General features: G+C 43.9%; 2 protein-coding genes across 6 annotated transcripts in view; one reads left to right on the top strand and one right to left on the bottom strand.

Moving 5' to 3' along the window:
- The window catches only part of LOC121532517 (potassium voltage-gated channel subfamily KQT member 5), a 119,116-nt gene extending 108,942 nt beyond the window's left edge, over positions 1-10,174 (top strand). For 3 of the 5 annotated variants that reach the window (XM_045214898.1, XM_045214897.1, XM_045214899.1), the window contains 4 exons: positions 739-850; positions 1,743-1,874; positions 4,876-5,002; positions 6,534-10,174. In XM_045214898.1, the coding sequence (XP_045070833.1) occupies positions 739-850; positions 1,743-1,874; positions 4,876-5,002; positions 6,534-7,823 (1,661 nt within the window). In that variant the 3' untranslated portion in view covers positions 7,824-10,174. Of the gene's footprint in view, positions 1-738; positions 851-1,742; positions 1,875-2,267; positions 2,376-4,875; positions 5,003-6,533 lie in introns of all 5 variants that reach the window. The other 2 variants (XM_045214896.1, XM_045214895.1) reach the window with 1 other exon arrangement.
- A 176-nt stretch (positions 10,175-10,350) lies between these two features.
- On the bottom strand, positions 10,351-16,018 carry LOC121533096 (elongation factor 1-alpha 1). Its single transcript, XM_041838863.2, has 8 exons — positions 15,482-16,018; positions 14,074-14,248; positions 13,606-13,785; positions 12,945-13,241; positions 12,542-12,692; positions 11,859-12,115; positions 11,411-11,645; positions 10,351-11,087 (listed from the first exon to the last, which is right to left on the bottom strand). Exons 2-8 carry the CDS (start codon positions 14,215-14,217, stop codon positions 10,963-10,965), a joined length of 1,389 nt encoding a protein of 462 aa, XP_041694797.1. The 5' UTR covers positions 14,218-14,248; positions 15,482-16,018; the 3' UTR covers positions 10,351-10,962.
- Positions 16,019-18,046: the final 2,028 nt, after the last annotated feature.

Here is an 18,046-nt window from a genome sequence, read left to right as displayed (position 1 = left end):
TCATATGCTACCTAGCTAAAACGCTTGCTAGCCTAACTTCCTCGCATGGGCAACAATAAACCAGCTAAGTTAGCTAGCTACTTAACAGCAGCCTAAAAGGGCTAGGCTACATCTAGGCTACATATTGAACTTCAATCGTCTCAGGCCAGTGGCACAACATATTCATTTATGGTTAGATCAGCATCGCCGTCATAATCATTGGCCTGTACAGAGAATTAAGTCAAAACCACAAGTCCAAATCCCCATCTCCATCCATGGCTTAGGAAAGGGCTGATTTAGTAAGCTAGCCAGATCAAGGGAGGCCAAATGCTTGCTTACATCAATCAATCAAATGCTACTGCCACAACATGTCATACTCTTTTGGTCCAGACAGCATCAGATAGATGGGCTACACATACTGAGACAGAGGGGGCGCTGTTTCCCTCGATCGGATGATTTCTCCGGTGAGATTCAGCCACTTGCGAATTGCCGGAAAATTATTACAACACAGAGAGAGACGAAATAGATGTTTTTTTGTTTTTTTATTGGTCAAATATTTGGAGAAGAATGGCTTCCCTTGGCATCCATGAATACACACCACACCACACCTCTCTCTCTCTCTCTCTCTCTCTCTCTCTCCTTCCTCCATCTCTCCTTCATTCCTTCCCTGCATCTCTCTTTCTTTCTGACTCCTTCATAAAAAAATAAAGGTATGTTAAAACTCAAACTCTCTTTCCCTCCATCTCTCTCTCTGTCTAGCTGACTCAAACATGACCACTGAGGATGGGTTTGGTGATGACAAGGGCTGTCACTGTGAGATCTCTGTGGAGGACCTGCTGCCTTCCGTCAAGTCTGTCATCCGAGCCGTCAGGTGAGACACACGCACTCACGCATGCTCACTCACTCACTCACTCACTCACACGCACGCACGCACGCACGCACACACACGCACACACACACACACACACACACACACACACACACACACACACACACACACACACACACACACACACACACACACACACACACACACACACACACACACACCTCTGCTGCCCTCACTCAAGTATGTCATCAGAGCCTTAGCGTGAGCTTTTTCTTCTTATTGTAACCTCCTAACTCTTTCCCATAATCCATACCGTGAGAGGCAGCTTCAAAATCTCTCTTACTTCCCACTATGGGTTTAGCCAGTGGATACATTACTATATAACTTTTTCATCAGTCTTACCCCTTTGATCCTCACATTGGGCAGGAGGGGCTCCACAGGTGTGTGTACTAAGCTTCCCTCTACACTTTCTCACAGGGATAGATTTACATGTTACACAGCTAAAGTAAACAGTGAAGTAAAGACTGATTTTACCTCAGATCTTTAGCTGTACAACTTCACAGGAATATTGTCTTTAGAAATATTAAATGATTTTCCAGATGAGCGGTCATGTATTTATGTTGATAAAGAAGAGCTGTTTCTCCGGTTGCTATTGGGTCGTTTTAGATCTCAGTATCTCAGTTGGAGTGTGTTACTCTAGGTCAATGTCATTCTTTGTTTGAGGACTCCCTTTATTAGGTAGATTTAAGAACTTCATTGAAATTCCCTCCTGTGCTGGGTCGCATTCATTAGGACACACCGTAGCGAAACGTTTCGCAACGGAATACAAAAACAAGTGTTTCTTATTAGACACGTTCATGTAGTCCCTCCCTGTTTCAATCAATGTTCTTCCATCTGGTACTTAATGAACATGACCCTGGTCTGATCCATCCAGGATAATGAAGTTCCACGTGGCCAAGAAGAAGTTTAAGGAGACGTTGCGACCATACGATGTGAAGGACGTCATAGAGCAGTACTCCGCCGGACACCTGGACATGCTGTGTCGCATCAAGAGTCTGCAGACACGGTGAGAACAATAATGCACTGTCATGCTCACAAAGTCACACACTACCTTAGACCTTCAAATAAATTGCATGATAAAGCTTAGCTAGCAGCTGTCTGCCATGTGGATTCACTGCTTAGCCACTGAATGTAAGCAGTATGACTGACCTGTGTACGTTTAAGTCTTTGTCTTCAAATGAGTGTGCATATGTTTGTGTCTGTGCGCATACATTCATATTTTTGTGTGTGTCTATGTGTGTATGTGTGTACGTGTGTGTGTGTGTGTGTGTGTGTGTGTGTGTGTGTGTGTGTGTGTGTATGTGTACGTGTACGTGTGTACGTGTACGTGTGTACGTGTACGTGTGTGTGTGTGTGTGTGTGTGTGTGTGTGTGTGTGTGTGCTCACTTTCCCCCACAGGCTGGACATGATAGTGGGGCCCCAGCCCCTGAGCAGCCGAGCCAAGACCTTTTCCTCTCCCTCCCTGCCCATGTATTACAGCCAGGGCAGAAAGAACTCCATGCAGGGGTCAGAGTTAACCCCCTCACGCCTCTCACACACTCTTCTGTCATCACACACTCTTGACTTTCTCCCCATCCCCTGCATGTGGACTAGGTGATTGCTTGCTAGAAGAAACACTGCATGGTTTTCAAATCGCAAAAATCTTTCTTACCTGTCTAGGTTGACAGTATATCTTACCTGTCTAAGTTGACAGTATATCTTGCACGGGGGATCCACTTGGGACTGTTGATGGGTGTGTTCAGTTTCTAGATTCCTCCTGGTGATGTTTATTCTGTTCTGCAGTCCTGTCAACTGAGTTTTCTCTGAGTTTTATCTTAGGGCCCGATTCAATCAGATCTGCTTTAGCGAACATCCGCATAGCTGATGTTTTGACGGTATCGGAGGTGGAGTTGTCAAATCTACAAGTTTCTCCCGGCATTAAAGCTAAAACGGACATTGCCATTGGTGGCACGGAGTCTCATTAAGTCCGAACACTGGAATGTGAGATGTAATCTACACCTCGATTTGGCTGTTAGAAATCCTCATTATTTAGTTAAAAGATTTTTCAATTTGAGTGTAATTATTTCTATATAGCCTACACTTTCTCATTCTGAACTTCTAACGCGAGTGGGACAGTGTGGCTTCTTGACAATTATCACAAGAGCAGCTGCTCACCGATTTACAGCTCCAATGCAGTTCCACCGCCGACAGCGCCAAAACATCAGCAATGCGGGTGTCGGCAATTGCCGGTTAACACTTGATTAAATCTAGACCCTAAACTTCCACTGAATATGAAAGGCCTTATTTACCAAATGAGTGAGTAGTGAGCCACCGTGTGGTAGAAACTCCAAATGACATTTTCTGGTCAAGAGCTTCTTGAGTCATGGAAAATATTGATTATCTCATATAAACATCTCAACTGAAAATCCAAATATGTAATAAAATTATATATAAATACAAATAAAATAAAAACTGTGCTTGTAATTTAAGGTCATCCATTTTGTCTTTCAAATCCAGTAGAAGATAATGCATTCTTCTCTTCTGCTTGCCTTCTACAGTTGTATATTTTTTAAAAAGGTGTATTGATATCCCACTGGGCACAGACGTCAATTCAATGTCTATTCCACGTTGGATCCAGCTCATTTTAGTGAAATTACATGGAAACAACTTTGATTCAACCAGTGTGTGCCCAGTGGGATGCTGTTGATATTGATACACTTGTAACATACAGTGGGGGAAAAAAGTATTTAGTCAGCCACCAATTGTGCAAGTTCTCCCACTTAAAAAGATGAGAGAGGCCTGAATTTTCATCATAGGTACACGTCAACTATGACAGACAAATTGAGGGGGAAAAATCCTGAAAATCACATTGTAGGATTTTTTATGAATTTATTTACAAATTATGGTGGAAAATAAGTATTTGGTCTCCTACAAACAAGCAAGATTTCTGGCTCTCACAGACCTGTAACTTCTTCTTTAAGAGGCTCCTCTGTCCTCCACTCGTTACCTGTATTAATGGCACCTGTTTGAACTTGTTATCAGTATAAAAGACACCTGTCCACAACCTCAAACAGTCACACTCCAAACTCCACTATGGCCAAGACCAAAGAGCAGTCAAAGGACACCAGAAACAAAATTGTAGACCTGTACCAGGCTGGGAAGACTGAATCTGCAATAGGTAAGCAGCTTGGTTTGAAGAAATCAACTGTGGGAGCAATTATTAGGAAATGGAAGACATACAAGACCACTGATAATCTCCCTCGATCTGGGGCTCCACGCAAGATCTCACCCCGTGGGGTCAAAATGATCACAAGAACGGTGAGCAAAAATCCCAGAACCACACGGGGGGACCTAGTGAATGACCTGCAGAGAGCTGGGACCAAAGTAACAAAGCCTACCATCAGTAGCCTACCAAAGTAAATCTTTGGAGGGAGTTGAAAGTCTGTGTTGTCCAGCGACATCACTGCTCTAGAGGAGATCTGCATGGAGGAATGGGCCAAAATACCAGCAACAGTGTGTGAAAACCTTGTGAAGACTTACAGAAAACGTTTGACCTGTGTCATTGCCAACAAAGGGTATATAACAAAGTATTGAGAAACTTTTGTTATTGACCAAATACTTATTTTCCGCCATAATTTGCAAATAAATTCATTAAAAATCCTACAATGTGATTTTCTGGAGAAAAAAAATCTCAATTTGTCTGTCATAGTTGACGTGTACCTATGATGAAAATTACAGGCCTCTCTCATCTTTTTAAGTGGGAGAACTTGCACAATTGGTGGCTGACTAAATACTTTTTTTCCCCACTGTATATCTCTAGTGACACAGTAAACAGAGCCAAAGATATCCTTGCGAGCATTATGGCCTCTACAGTACGTGTTGTATTCTCATAGAGGACCAATTCCAACTCTAACTCTCTTTCCTTCCTTCTTCCTTCTCGGCGGACTGCCTACTGGACATCCTCTGGTCCTGCACCATTTCTCTCTCTGTACCCTCTCTTTAACACTATGTCTCCTGTGCCCTCCAGAGTGGACCAGATCCTGGGTAAAGGCCAGATTCCTCTGGATAAGAAGATCAGGGACAAGCTGCTGTCTGATGGAGACCTGATGGAGGACATGAGTATGCTGGGACGCGTCTGCAAAGTGGAACGGCAGGTCAGTGGGTTTCCATGAAAAACACTGGTTCATTAAATATGAATTAGGTGTGCTTAACCCTTTACACTCGTGAGAATTGGCCTATATGGATAGGGCTAAATTGAAATGTTTCTGACAGAAGAAATATGAAAAGCATATGCATAACCATGGTAGCAATTGAAAGGGAACAGTTTGGAGATAATGGGAAAATAAATTATTAGACCAAAGGTGAGAACACAAGTTCACCTGACACGAGACTGAATCCAAACATTACACTTTTCATTTTATGTGTATTTTACTTTTACTGTACTTTTAGCCACGTTTGTTGATAACAAAATCTGAAAATACTCTGCATACATTCAGTAACTTAAGCCTGTTCCTGGAAAATGTGGGGTAGGTGCAACATAAGACAAAACATTTCCAAGGTTTTGAGTAAGAGGACTAACTGGTGTCTCCAAGTGGCCACACCTCTCCAAGGTATGCACAGATCCTAAGCAATTTCAATGCACTTTTATGACTCAAATAAGTTTTGTTTTTTTTAGCTCTCCTAGCTGTGCCGTTGAGGAACCAAAGCAAGCACACTTGTAGTTGTTTCATTTGGAACACAACCCTGCGTCCCTGCCATCACACAATTACTGTTGCTGTTTACGCAATCAAAAAATGAATCGCAGTCTGGGTCAGGTGGGCATGATTTGAAAGCTTGTTCTATTGCCAACATGACTAGCTAAGTTAATATATACGATCTTACAGTGTTAGGCTTTCACAAGGCAATTCAGAGAAATGGATTGTAATTTTGGTGCGCATAGAAAGGAGTCAGGAGTGCATTCAGGTGGCGAATATTCTTCAGAATAAACAAACATAGGCTCATTCTGTTTAGAACAACCCAGGGTATGACGACATGTCATCTTGTATCTTTACATCAAACATACTGATCATAAACGCTGATACTGTATATGACATGAGTTTTATGATTTGGAGATGTGAAGTGCACATTTGGACTCACCGGTGTTTGGCTTGCTTGTATGACAGCAAAGTGGTATTTATTATAATAATCCTCAATGTATCATCTTGCAAAATACATTGAGTCCTCTTAACTTACAGCATTTCCCTCACTCAGACAAAACATTTCAAAAGTTGCCCAAGTACCGGGAGGGATGGGGGCAACTTCTTGTTGCGCGTGGTGCTCAAATTCAGAACAGCTGTCAGTCAAAACCCATACAGCACTGTGAAGCGCAGAGCCTGAGCTCTGACGTCATGCATAGCATGTTACTGTACAGCCACTATGTTCCAATTTAGGAGCTTATCAGTGCCCAAATCTTCCATTTTCAACCCATATACGGGTATGAGTGTAAAGGGCTACCAACTACTGTTATTTAACATATTATAATTGTTTTGCGTATTATGGTTAAATGTGGTTAAATGTTGTTTGTATTACCAATTATGTGAAAGTACTCTTTCTGTTGTGTAGCTAGTGTTAACCTTCATTTATATTTCCCACTCTTTCTTCCCTTCCTCCCTCCTTCCTTCTTTCCTTCAATCCATCCCTCTCTAGGTCCAGTCTATTGAGTCGAAGCTAGACTCCCTATTGGACATCTACCGGCATGTGTTACGTAAAGGCTCCTCGTCTGCCCTCACACTCTCCTCCTTGCCCCTGTTCGAGCTGGAGCAGACCTCAGACTACCAGAACTCTATCCTCTCCAAGGACCACTCCACCTGCTCTACACAGGTCAGCAGCACCGGAGGTGGGATAGGGGGCCAGGGGGGGTGTGTGACCCGCTCCTCCACCAATGCTTCAAACCTGTCCCGGGGTCTTCACCTTATCCTGGCACCACCCACCGAGCTCAGCCTCAACACCAGTACCACCTCACCTTCCACCGGGGGGCCCCCGGCCTCCTCGTTCAGTCCGTCGCCCCTTCCTCAACACCACCACCACCATCATCATCATACCCTGCCGGAAGGTGGAGAACCAGTCCATAGGGGAAGTTCTTCTCACTCACCTCCTATTCTTACTCCTAATTGTGTTTCTGGGAGTGGGGGGTTTCCTACTCTGGCCAGGCCCCCACCGCCTCCTCCCGAGCCCAGCCGGACAGTGGGTCACTCCAGGCCGGAGAGGGAGGTGGAGGTGGGGGACTTCTGTGGAAGCCCGGAGGAGAGGGAGGACGGTGGTGTGCTAGGCCCAGGACAAGGCCTCAGACTGGGGAGGCTGGGGCAGCCAAGAGGGGGGTCCAGTGGGAACAGCAACAGCCGGCCCTGCAATGCCAAAGAAGAGGGCTCCTGGAGGAGAAACACAAGCCTGGAGATGGAGCCCCTGGTACCCCTCTCTTCTGCCCTGGGAGGAGGAGGCCGCTGCTCCTCCGGCTCCAACCCCAGCCAGGTGGACCGAGGCAAGTCTATGTCCATCCAGGACCTGGTGCAGGGGGGGACTACCACCTCCAGTGCCCTGGAGAGCCACCACCATCCTAGCCTCAGCCTCTCGTCCCCCAGCCCCTGCAGCAGCGGCTCCCCCACAGGCTCCCACAGCAGTCAGGACCCCGGTGGAGGGGGCGGCGGGGGCGGCTGGGGGGAGGAGGACCTCTTTATCAGCGACAGGGACGTGGACGCCCTCCCTCTCCCCCCTGAGACTCGGGGCGGAGCCTTTGGTTTTGACTTCCTGTCCCATGGAACAGCCGACGCCACCTCTTACTCTTCAGATCTACTGAGGACAGGGCCGGGACTTGGGGCGGGGTTAGGTGCTCTGGCGGGGTCCAATAGGAGCCTGGCAAGCGGGAGCGGGAACACATCGACACCCCCCTCAGTCGGGAGCACAGAGTCCCTGAGCATGCCGCACGTACGGCTAAAATAAGACACACCCCGTGTCAGATGGACCAATCAAAAAGACTCACCTTACAGAGATGCTCTTTATTCTATTTTGGGAGGGGGAGGGGGAGGGGGAACAGGGAGGGGACTATAATGGTTATTTCTGTTTATTTTTATGTTGATTCATTTGATAAGAAGCATAGTATTTTTCATACATGTCGACCATACATCAACATATCATTGCATGAATTATTCTTTTTAAAAGTACGTTTGAAGAAAACAAAACAAAGAAAATAAAGGTTTTAAGAGAGGGAGAGGTGTATTAAAAAGAGACTTTGATATATAAAAAGAAACAAGCAAAACTTGATCCTGAAAGACAGTGATCTGTGATCTCGACACTGCATGAGCACTGCATGTTTTCAGTCCAAAGTTCATGGTATTTACAACTTACCCATAAGTCTTCATTCATTAACACAGGAAGTTGTTGACGCGTATAGGACTTATCGCAAAACCCTTCTAGAAAACTCTTCCTTCATTTGAATACACAATCATGTACAGTGACAGTTAAAGTGTGGGGCATCCTAACTTATAAGACTATAGCATATAGGGCAAGTTAAATGATTACATGAAACCAATATCATACTGTTATCCAAAGCTTTTTGAAATGAATGTTGCCTCAACACGACCAAGTTTTCACCCACGTCAGTTCCCTATAATAGTTTCTCAATTGAGAGACTATTGTGGACATACAATGGTACAAAACACACCTCATTGTAAAGATAGGCTTGCCAAGTCCACTAGTTTGAGGTCAATTAAATTCTGCCAACAGGTCACACACACACACCAATAGCATACATACTGTATAACCATTGTACACAAGCTGCTACACATAGAGTCCCGGGAAAGGAATAGCTGCTAAAACAGGAGAGGAATAGCTGCTAAAACCATAGAAATTGAATTACTAGAATACGGTCCACCCGTCATGACACAGTTGAATGGGGATGCCCGTTCTAGTAATGATATTTCTATGCCTAAAACACAGTTCAATTATGCAGCCTGTGGGGTTTTCTCCCCGACGACCAAGGGATCCACATTCTGAATGGGATTTCTTGAGATACCTGTGTCTCTTCTCATTGGAATTTGTACTTTTTTGTCACTTCTAACACACAAGAGCAAATCACGATGAAGGGAGAAAAATGTGCAAAAATATATTTTGTTATCCGAGTAAGTGACCCTCTTTTAATGAAATGTAGATACTTGCAGTCTTACAGTACATGGTTTCAGTCAAAATCACACTCACCGGCTGTAATTCTTTTAATAATTTATAGTTTTGGATGCTTATTCAATTGCTTAAACTGAAGTTGACATGCTGTAGAATGTATATAATGTTATGTTAATAATCTGTAAGTTATATTTTGCACACAATGGCAAGCAGTGTGAGTGACATCATGGCTAATGCTAACAACAATTAGACCTTTTGACTTAAAGGGATAAGTCACCCAAATCACAAAATTACGTATTGTTTTTCTTACCCTTCAAGCAGTCTTTGGACAAGGAGAGATGGCAATGAGGGACAGCGAGTTATTTACAGGGTACCAAAATTAAAATGTAATTTGGTAATTTGGGTGGACTATCCCTTTAAATGATACAGATTCAGGTACAACAGGGACATGTTCAATAGGGCACAATGTAGCAAAACATTTTGAAACGGAATGCAAAAATAACTCATTGGACACGCTCAGCCTCAGGTTCTAGGCTACCTCATCGGTTTCAAAATGTTTTGTAACATTCCGTGCCTACTGAACATGATCCAGGTAAGGACTCTTGGATGTTTCACCAAGGGGGATGTTTCAAAGGAGCGAAACCAATTCTAAACAACATTAAATACAGTATGAAATTGTTCTGTACGCTACATCTAAAGCCCCAGTACACATACCATTGAAAACAGAAACATTAGCAGAAACTTTTATGGTCGATTAAATCCTTATTGAAGGCTTTACCAGAATATGTGAAGTATATAAAACGTGCAGTACATAATATGGTGCCTTTCTTAGTGATATACTGTCCATTTCAACATGTTCATTTGCACCCAATTGTTGGCCTTTTGTGCTGAAATGGTCGCACATCCTTGATTTTTGTTTCGTCCCTTGTAAAAAAAAATATATATATCTGATTTGGGCATTATTTATCCACAGACAGACCATGTATTACCACGTGAAACTGGCCTTTGGAAATGTCATTAGTGTCTCAAACGATCGCTATCCTAATTTATTTAAATTATGTACACATACCTATACGATAGTAATAATTTCAGTTAGCTCCATCAAGCCTGTAACGTCATGAAAAATGCTAAAGGAACTTTTATTGTCATACAGCAATAAAAAAAAGGAAATTCAAGTGTATGTTTGTGACATATTTACAGACATGTTCTGCTAGCCTATGAGCATTGTGGTGTACGTGGTCAGTGTATGTTTTTTAGCTGCGTGTCGGCTATTTATTACCTTGAAAATGATTTTCATTTTTCAACTGTCAACCCATATTTAAATGACTGCGGAAAAATGACAGACATGTTGTAAGTTTGAAGACTTTTTAATGTCTTTGATATAGATCAAGCTCACAGGTTGCATACAATAAGGTGTAGAGGAGTATCGATAAAGTTTGAACAGTGCAAGGGAGCTTTTAAGCCAAGCAAGGTGCTATAATATGTTAACATCTGATATCTTTTTGAAAGTGCATCGGGAACATGCAAGCAGCCATAGGAACACAGGCTAGAACGCATATCTTTGGAAGCTGGAACACAACACCATTTCAACATTTATCAACTTAAAAAATGTTGTACATTTTAATAACATTAACTAGCAGCTAGTTTAATGCAAACTAACACTATCAATACAATGATTGAGGTTTAACTGACTACAATAGCACACATCTAGAGGAGATATTTAAATCGTCTTCCACTCAGATAGTGTATCCTAACCACAGAGTCAAACAAACAGACCAAAACATATATAAAACAGAACACTTCCTTAAAGAATATACCGTATCATTTTTTTCCTCCGTCTGCTCTTGCGATGCATCGTGAGCATGGACCAGACTTTGACTATGGTGTGTAGGAGAGGTGTGGGGGTAATGGGGTTGTTGGTTTTACGGTGGCGGACGCTAACGTTGCAAGCCCAACACAACGTTCATTTGACCTTCTGGGCCTTCTGGGCCGACTTGGTGACCTTGCCCGTGGACGGAGCCTTCTTCTCCACTGCCTTGATCACGCCCACCGCCACCGTCTGACGCATGTCACGCACCGCAAAGCGCCCTGGGAGGATGGAGAGAATGATCAAATGTAAGTCATATTTGTAATGACTTTATTATAAACGTATTTCAGTCTATTGCAGGCTTTATAACACATGATACAATGACATTTGTGATCAACTGTAGCACTTTGAAAACAGCCCCAACTTCACTAAATGGAAAATGTGATTAGTTCTAGACGAGAAGCACCAAGACTGAAGAAGGACGGGATAACTTCTTATCTCATGAACAGAGCATGTTCTGTAATATCGATATGACAAAGGTACATGTCATCTGTCCCCCAATAGGGGTCTGGGTTGAGGACACACACACACACACATCACTTACCAAGAGGTGGGTACTCAGAGAAGCTCTCCACACACATGGGCTTCCCGGGGACCATGTCAACGATGGCAGCGTCGCCAGACTTCAGGGCCTTGGGGTTGTCCTCCAGCTTCTTGCCTGAACGCCGGTCAATCTTCTCCTTCAGCTCAGCGAACTTACAGGCGATGTGGGCCGTGTGGCAGTCCAGCACAGGGGCGTAGCCGGCACTGATCTGACCTGGGTGGTTCAGGATGATGACCTGGGGGAGGAGGGAGGAAACACACACACTTGTCATTTTTGTGACTCTATGCTATTTGTTCCTTCTTAAATGTGGTAGTAAGTAGTGTGAATTGGACAAGTGTGGTGAATGGTGTTCATGACACACACAAAAACAGCATGTTAATTGGTGTCTGTATGACTTGTTTCAATCCAGACACACAATGTTCTCCACAGCTAACTCTCCTATCCAGACCTGTGCAGTGAAGTTGGCCGCCTCCATCGGCGGGTCATTCTTGCTGTCTCCAGCCACGTTCCCTCGCCGTATGTCTTTTACCGACACGTTCTTGACGTTAAAGCCCACGTTGTCTCCGGGCATGGCCTCGGTTAGCGCCTCGTGGTGCATCTCCACTGACTTGACCTCTGTGGTCACGTTGACGGGGGCAAAGGTCACCACCATGCCTGGCTTGATCATGCCCGTCTCCACCCGCCCCACCGGGACCGTACCAATACCTGGGAGAGAGGGAGGAGAGAGGCATGAAAGGTTTTAGGCAATCTTTCAAGTCTCTGAGGCCAGGATTCAATCCGATTGCACTTGTAGACATTGTAGCTTTTAATGGAAATGTTTCCGCGTTCGCAGAGATCGCATTCAAGGTAAACGCTGCAGATGTCAGCTTAATTGTAAATTCCCGTAAAATGTCAAGCGTGCTAGATTGCGGATCGAACGCAGCCCGGATTGAATCACAGCCTGAGTGCAAGGTATAACATCAAAATAAAATTAATGTAAGAGCTGAAAAACAACTCAAAACCCTTTGGCTTTCATTGCACCACACTAGCCAAATTGACCATTTAAATGGAATTGACCCAAAGCCACTGGCGTAGCCCCTCCCCGCAAGGCAGGGGGGCCCACAAGCTCCTCCCCAGTAAGGTGATCTCCACCTCCTATCTTGTAGACGTCCTGTAGTGGCAGGCGGAGGGGTTTGTCTGTGGGGCGGGAGGGGGGCTGGATGGCGTCCAGGGCCTCCAGCAGGGTGGTTCCAGAGGCGTTGCCGTCTTTACGGGTGATCTTCCACCCTTTGAACCATGTCATCTACAGGGAACAGACAAAATATTAGGAACAAGCATAACTTAAGCGTTATGGCCTACATAAGTAATATGCATTAACACACCTTGTAAAACTAACCTTTTCATCCAATTGCAATTATACTAATTGGGCAGTGTAATTCAGTGGAGGTGTGCACGACTGCATCTGCAACTCTATTGTGTAATAAGGTGGCGTCCTAGGAATATAAAGTGTCACCCTGCCTTGGAAAAAGATAAGTAGAAGAAGAAGAATACTAACGTTAGGGCTAGCCTCCAGCATATTGTCCCCATTCCAGCCAGAGATGGGAACGAAGGCCACCGTATCCGGGTTGTAACCAATCTTCTTAATATAGGTGCTGACTTCCTTCACAATCTCCTCATAGCGTTTCTGGCTGTAGTTGGGCTCGGTGGAGTCCATCTTGTTGACCCCTACGATCAGCTGCTTGACCCCTAGGGTGTAGGCCAGAAGGGCATGCTCGCGGGTTTGCCCATTCTTGGAGATGCCCGCCTCGAACTCGCCCACGCCCGCCGCCACGATGAGCACGGCACAGTCCGCCTGTGGCGAGAAGGAGACGGGGAGCGACCATGACGTTTAATTTTGTTTGCATTTGAAAGCAGTTTGAAAGCATAAAGTGTTACATGAAAAAATAAGCAATTTCTTCTAGCAAACATAATACAAAAATGAAATGGTGCCATTTATGGATTCCGGGAATAACGGTTTGATTTTCAGAGTAGCCAACGTAATCCTGGTCAAAGGTTTTGTTTTCTAAGAGTAAAGAAGACATGTTTAATATGATTCATGCTCTTCTTTCTTCTAGTTTTGGGGCCCATATGTACCAAATAAAAAGGTCCATGGCTAAACTTTTAGTCAGGGTCCATGTTTAGTGACAGATGGATACGGTAGTGTCTGCAGCCCATACCTGAGAGGTGCCAGTGATCATGTTCTTGATGAAGTCCCTGTGTCCCGGGGCGTCGATGATGGTGACGTAGTACTTGCTGGTCTCAAACTTCCACAGGGAGATATCGATGGTGATGCCTCGCTCCCTCTCTGCCTTCAGCTTGTCCAGCACCCAGGCATATTTAAACGAGCCCTTCCCCATCTAAAGAGAGACCAAATGAATGTCAAAAGTCAGTGCCGTTTGTTTGTCTCTTTTAACTTTGTTGAACAAAATCGAGAGAGAGATAGAGAGATAAATAAGTCAATGCTCAGTTCAATGGTATGGATTCAAAGTGGAATCATACCATATCCCTGAAATACAGAGCTTGGCGTAAGGTTTGACAATAGACTCCAACTTATCGATCCTGCATAACAACAGGATAGACCTTATATACATTCCCACCAGAAAGAGTGGTTTCGTTTAGCTACTTGTGTCTGGCCACCTCCATACCTCAGCGGCCTCCTTCTCAAACTTCTCGATGGTCCTCTTATCGATGCCCCCACACTTGTAGATGAGGTGGCCTGTGGTGGTCGACTTGCCTGAGTCCACATGGCCGATCACCACAATGTTGATGTGAAGCTTCTCCTTGCCCATAGCTGTTCACTCAGGAAGATGCTGGAGTAGACTGTTGCAAGTTATTAGGAATTACAATGTCATTAACTGAGCAAAATGTATTACATTTTAGGAGGTATTATGAAGAGAAACATTTGTGAAATTGATGAATGCTTTGTTTAGTTGATAAGTCTGTAAGCAACAAAGAAAGCTCACAACAGTTTGTAGACTATTGCATTACACACACACACACACCTCTTCTCCCTCACACATCATAATTTCAGTCGGAGAACCATTCACACCCCTTATCTCTATTCCCTTCCCTGACAATGTGTCTAACGTTTGACTGAGTGGCTTGCCACCATTTTGAGAGCGAAGACATCTGAAAGAATGAACAGGTGAAAGAAAAGCAGCTATTTCTCAACAACATAGCTGTTATTCTCCTTCCAGGTTCTCAAAGCCTGCCCTGCCATGTTCATGATGACACTGGATACTGGTGGGTGCAAACAGTATTTGGACCGTTTCATATTTCAAGAGGCAGTCATAGAAACAATAGCCAGTCAATCAATCAATATACATCAAGGTTGCATTCCATGTTTAGTGTACTGGGCTCTATACAGGGAATAGTGCACTATAGCCTATAAGGAATAGGGTGCCATTTGGGACAAATGCAAATTTTACCTAGGTAACCCCTCCCTCCTCATACACTCCCCTAAACACCTGCTACAACTGACACTGAAATAAAGGGTTTTTTACATAACATGGCTATTAACAAGATATCAAAGAAATACCATGTAAACACACAAGGAACATTTTATGTAGTTGTAAAAACTTGACAAAAGAATGATATTGTGACCATTATATTACATGTTTATTTGCTCCTATGAAGCAATGAAAGACATTGCGGGACAGCAATAGGTAGGCTATTAACAGACTACTGCCTTAGTTTTGCGAATATTGACGCCATTGTCATGCATGCATCTTGCTGTCTTGGTAACTATTTCGCGTTACCCAAACACATAAGGCTACAGCGTCGGTTGATAGAGATATACCTGAGGGGGGTATTAAACGGCGCCATGTTACATTAGCGAACAACCTCATTATTTTGCTAATAGTGTCAGCCGCGTTGTTATTGTAATTTCCACATGGAGACTGTGCAATATATCCAAGCCGACTGCCTTGCATAACACTATTACATCCAGCGTTAAACCGACCTTGTCGGAACATATATCACAGCACACATTTAAAAATGCAGCCCACGGTTTGTAAATACTTTAGCTTGTTGTTAGCTAAAATGGTATCATACCTGAATTTATATAGAGGCGCTCGTCAAAATTCGCCCAGTGATCGTGGATCAAAAGATGCTGTCTGGTTTATTATTAGGGACGCAGTAGTTGGTGCTGCCGCTATTGGCTTCACATACGTCATTAGTTTAACCCCCTCGTGGAGAAATTCGTGTTTTTCGCCACCAGGTGGTGGTGACGTACCATAACAATCAGAGAATCAGGCCAAACCGTCATTAATGTGTAACATTGTAACAATTTGTGAACATGAGACGTATGATTGTCAAACAGAGCTGTGAATTTTGTATACATTTACACACAAACAGACCACCCATACAAGCACACTCAAACAGACACTGTACTTACCAGTTTAGGTTAAGATTTTCGTTTTGAGTGGAATAGAATACAATGACTTTAATAATAGTATATATTTTCCAACAGATGTTCTGGTATTAACATTCAGTTCATAGCATTGACCAGAACCCCTGTAGCTCAGCTGGTAGAGCACGGCGCTTGTAACGCTAGGGTAGTGGGTTCGATCCCCGGGACCACCCATACAAAAAACATTTATGCATGCATGACTAAGTCGCTTTGGATAAAAGCGTCTGCTAAATGGCATATTATTATTATTATTATTATTATTATTATTATATTATTAACAAAAACTGCTGTGTTCTACAAGGTATTTGTGAAAGAACATTACAAGAGCAGAGGAGAAAAATAGTAGAGAACTGTGTCACACACAATCACACAACTCAAAAGGCACTTGTTTAACTTGAAATACGGCATCAACCAGACTGTTGCAGTAGGTGCAAACACATTTGGAAACCAGACCTAAAATGTATGACCAAAGTTTGAAAGCTTCTGTAGTTATACCTCCCATTAGTACGTTTTGTTTTAACCATTATTACCAATAGAGGTACAGTGAGGGAAAAAGGTATTTGATCCCCTGCTGATTTTGTACGTTTGCCCACTGACAAAGACATGATCAGTCTATAATTTTAATGGTAGGTTTATTTGAACAGTGAGAGATTAACAAAAAAAAAAAACGCATGTCAAAAATGTTATAAATTGATTTGCATTTTAATGAGGGAAATAAGTATTTGACCCCCTCTCAATCAGAAAGATTTCTGGCTCCCAGGTGTCTTTTATACAGGTAACAAGCTGAGATTAGGAGCACACTCTTAAAGGGAGTGCTCATAATCTCAGTTTGTTACCTGTATAAAAGACACCTGTCCACAGAAGCAATCAATCAGATTCCAAACTCTCCACCATAGCAAGACCAAAGAGCTCTCCAAGGATGTCAGGGACAAGATTGTAGACCTACACAAGGCTGGAATGGGCTACAAGACCATCGCCAAGCAGCTTGGTGAGAAGGTGACAACAGTTGGTGCGATTATTCGCAAATGGAAGAAACACAAAAGAACTGTCAATCCCCCTCGGCCTGGGGCTCCATGCAAGATCTCACCTCGTGACGTTGCAATGATCATGAGAACGGTGAGGAATCAGCCCAGAACTACACGGGAGGATCTTGTCAATGATCTCAAGGCAGCTGGGACCATAGTCACCAAGAAAACAATTGGTAACACACTACGCCGTGAAGGACTGAAATCCTGCAGCACCCGCAAGGTCCCCCTGCTCAAGAAAGCATACAGTGGGGAGAACAAGTATTTGATACACTGCCGATTTTGCACATTGTATGATTTTTAAGTAATTAATTTGCATTTTATTGCATGACATAAGTATTTAATCACCTACCAACCAGTAAGAATTCCGGCTCTCACAGACCTGTTAGTTTTTCTTTAAGAAGCCCTCCTGTTCTCCATTCATTACCTGTATTAACTGCACCTGTCTGAACTCGTTACCTGTATAAAAGACACCTGTCCACACACTCAATCAAACAGACTCCAACCTCTCCACAATGGCCAAGACCAGAGAGCTGTGTAAGGACATCAGGGATAAAATTGTAGACCTGCACAAGGCTGGGATGGGCTACAGGACAATAGGCAAGCAGCTTGGTGAGAAGGCAACAACTGTTGGCGCAATTATTAGAAAATGGAAGAAGTTCAAGATGATGGTCAATCACCCTCGGTCTGGGGCTCCATGCAAGATCTCACCTCGTGGGGCATCAATGATCATGAGGAAGGTGAGGGATCAGCCCAGAACTACACGGCAGGACCTGGTCAATGACCTGAAGAGAACTGGGACCAGTCTCAAAGAAAACCATTAGTAACACACTACGCCGTCATGGATTAAAATCCTGCAGCGCACGCAAGCTCCCCCTGCTCAAGCCAGCGCATGTCCAGGCCCGTCTGAAGTTTGCCAATGACCATCTGGATGATCCAGAGGAGGAATGGGAGAAGGTCATGTGGTCTGATGAGACAAAAATAGAGCTTTTTGGTCTAAACTCCACTCGCCGTGTTTGGAGGAAGAAGAAGGATGAGTACAACCCCAAGAACACCATCCCAACCGTGAAGCACGGAGGTGGAAACATTCTTTGGGGATGCTTTTCTGCAAAGGGGACAGGACGACTGCACTGTATTGAGGGGAGGATGGATGGGGCCATCTCCTTCCCTCAGTAAGAGCAT

This window comes from Coregonus clupeaformis, unplaced genomic scaffold (assembly GCF_020615455.1).
Source record: "Coregonus clupeaformis isolate EN_2021a unplaced genomic scaffold, ASM2061545v1 scaf0331, whole genome shotgun sequence".
NCBI classification, from domain to species: Eukaryota; Metazoa; Chordata; class Actinopteri; order Salmoniformes; family Salmonidae; genus Coregonus; species Coregonus clupeaformis.
This window is presented reverse-complemented; position numbering and strand designations above follow the sequence as displayed.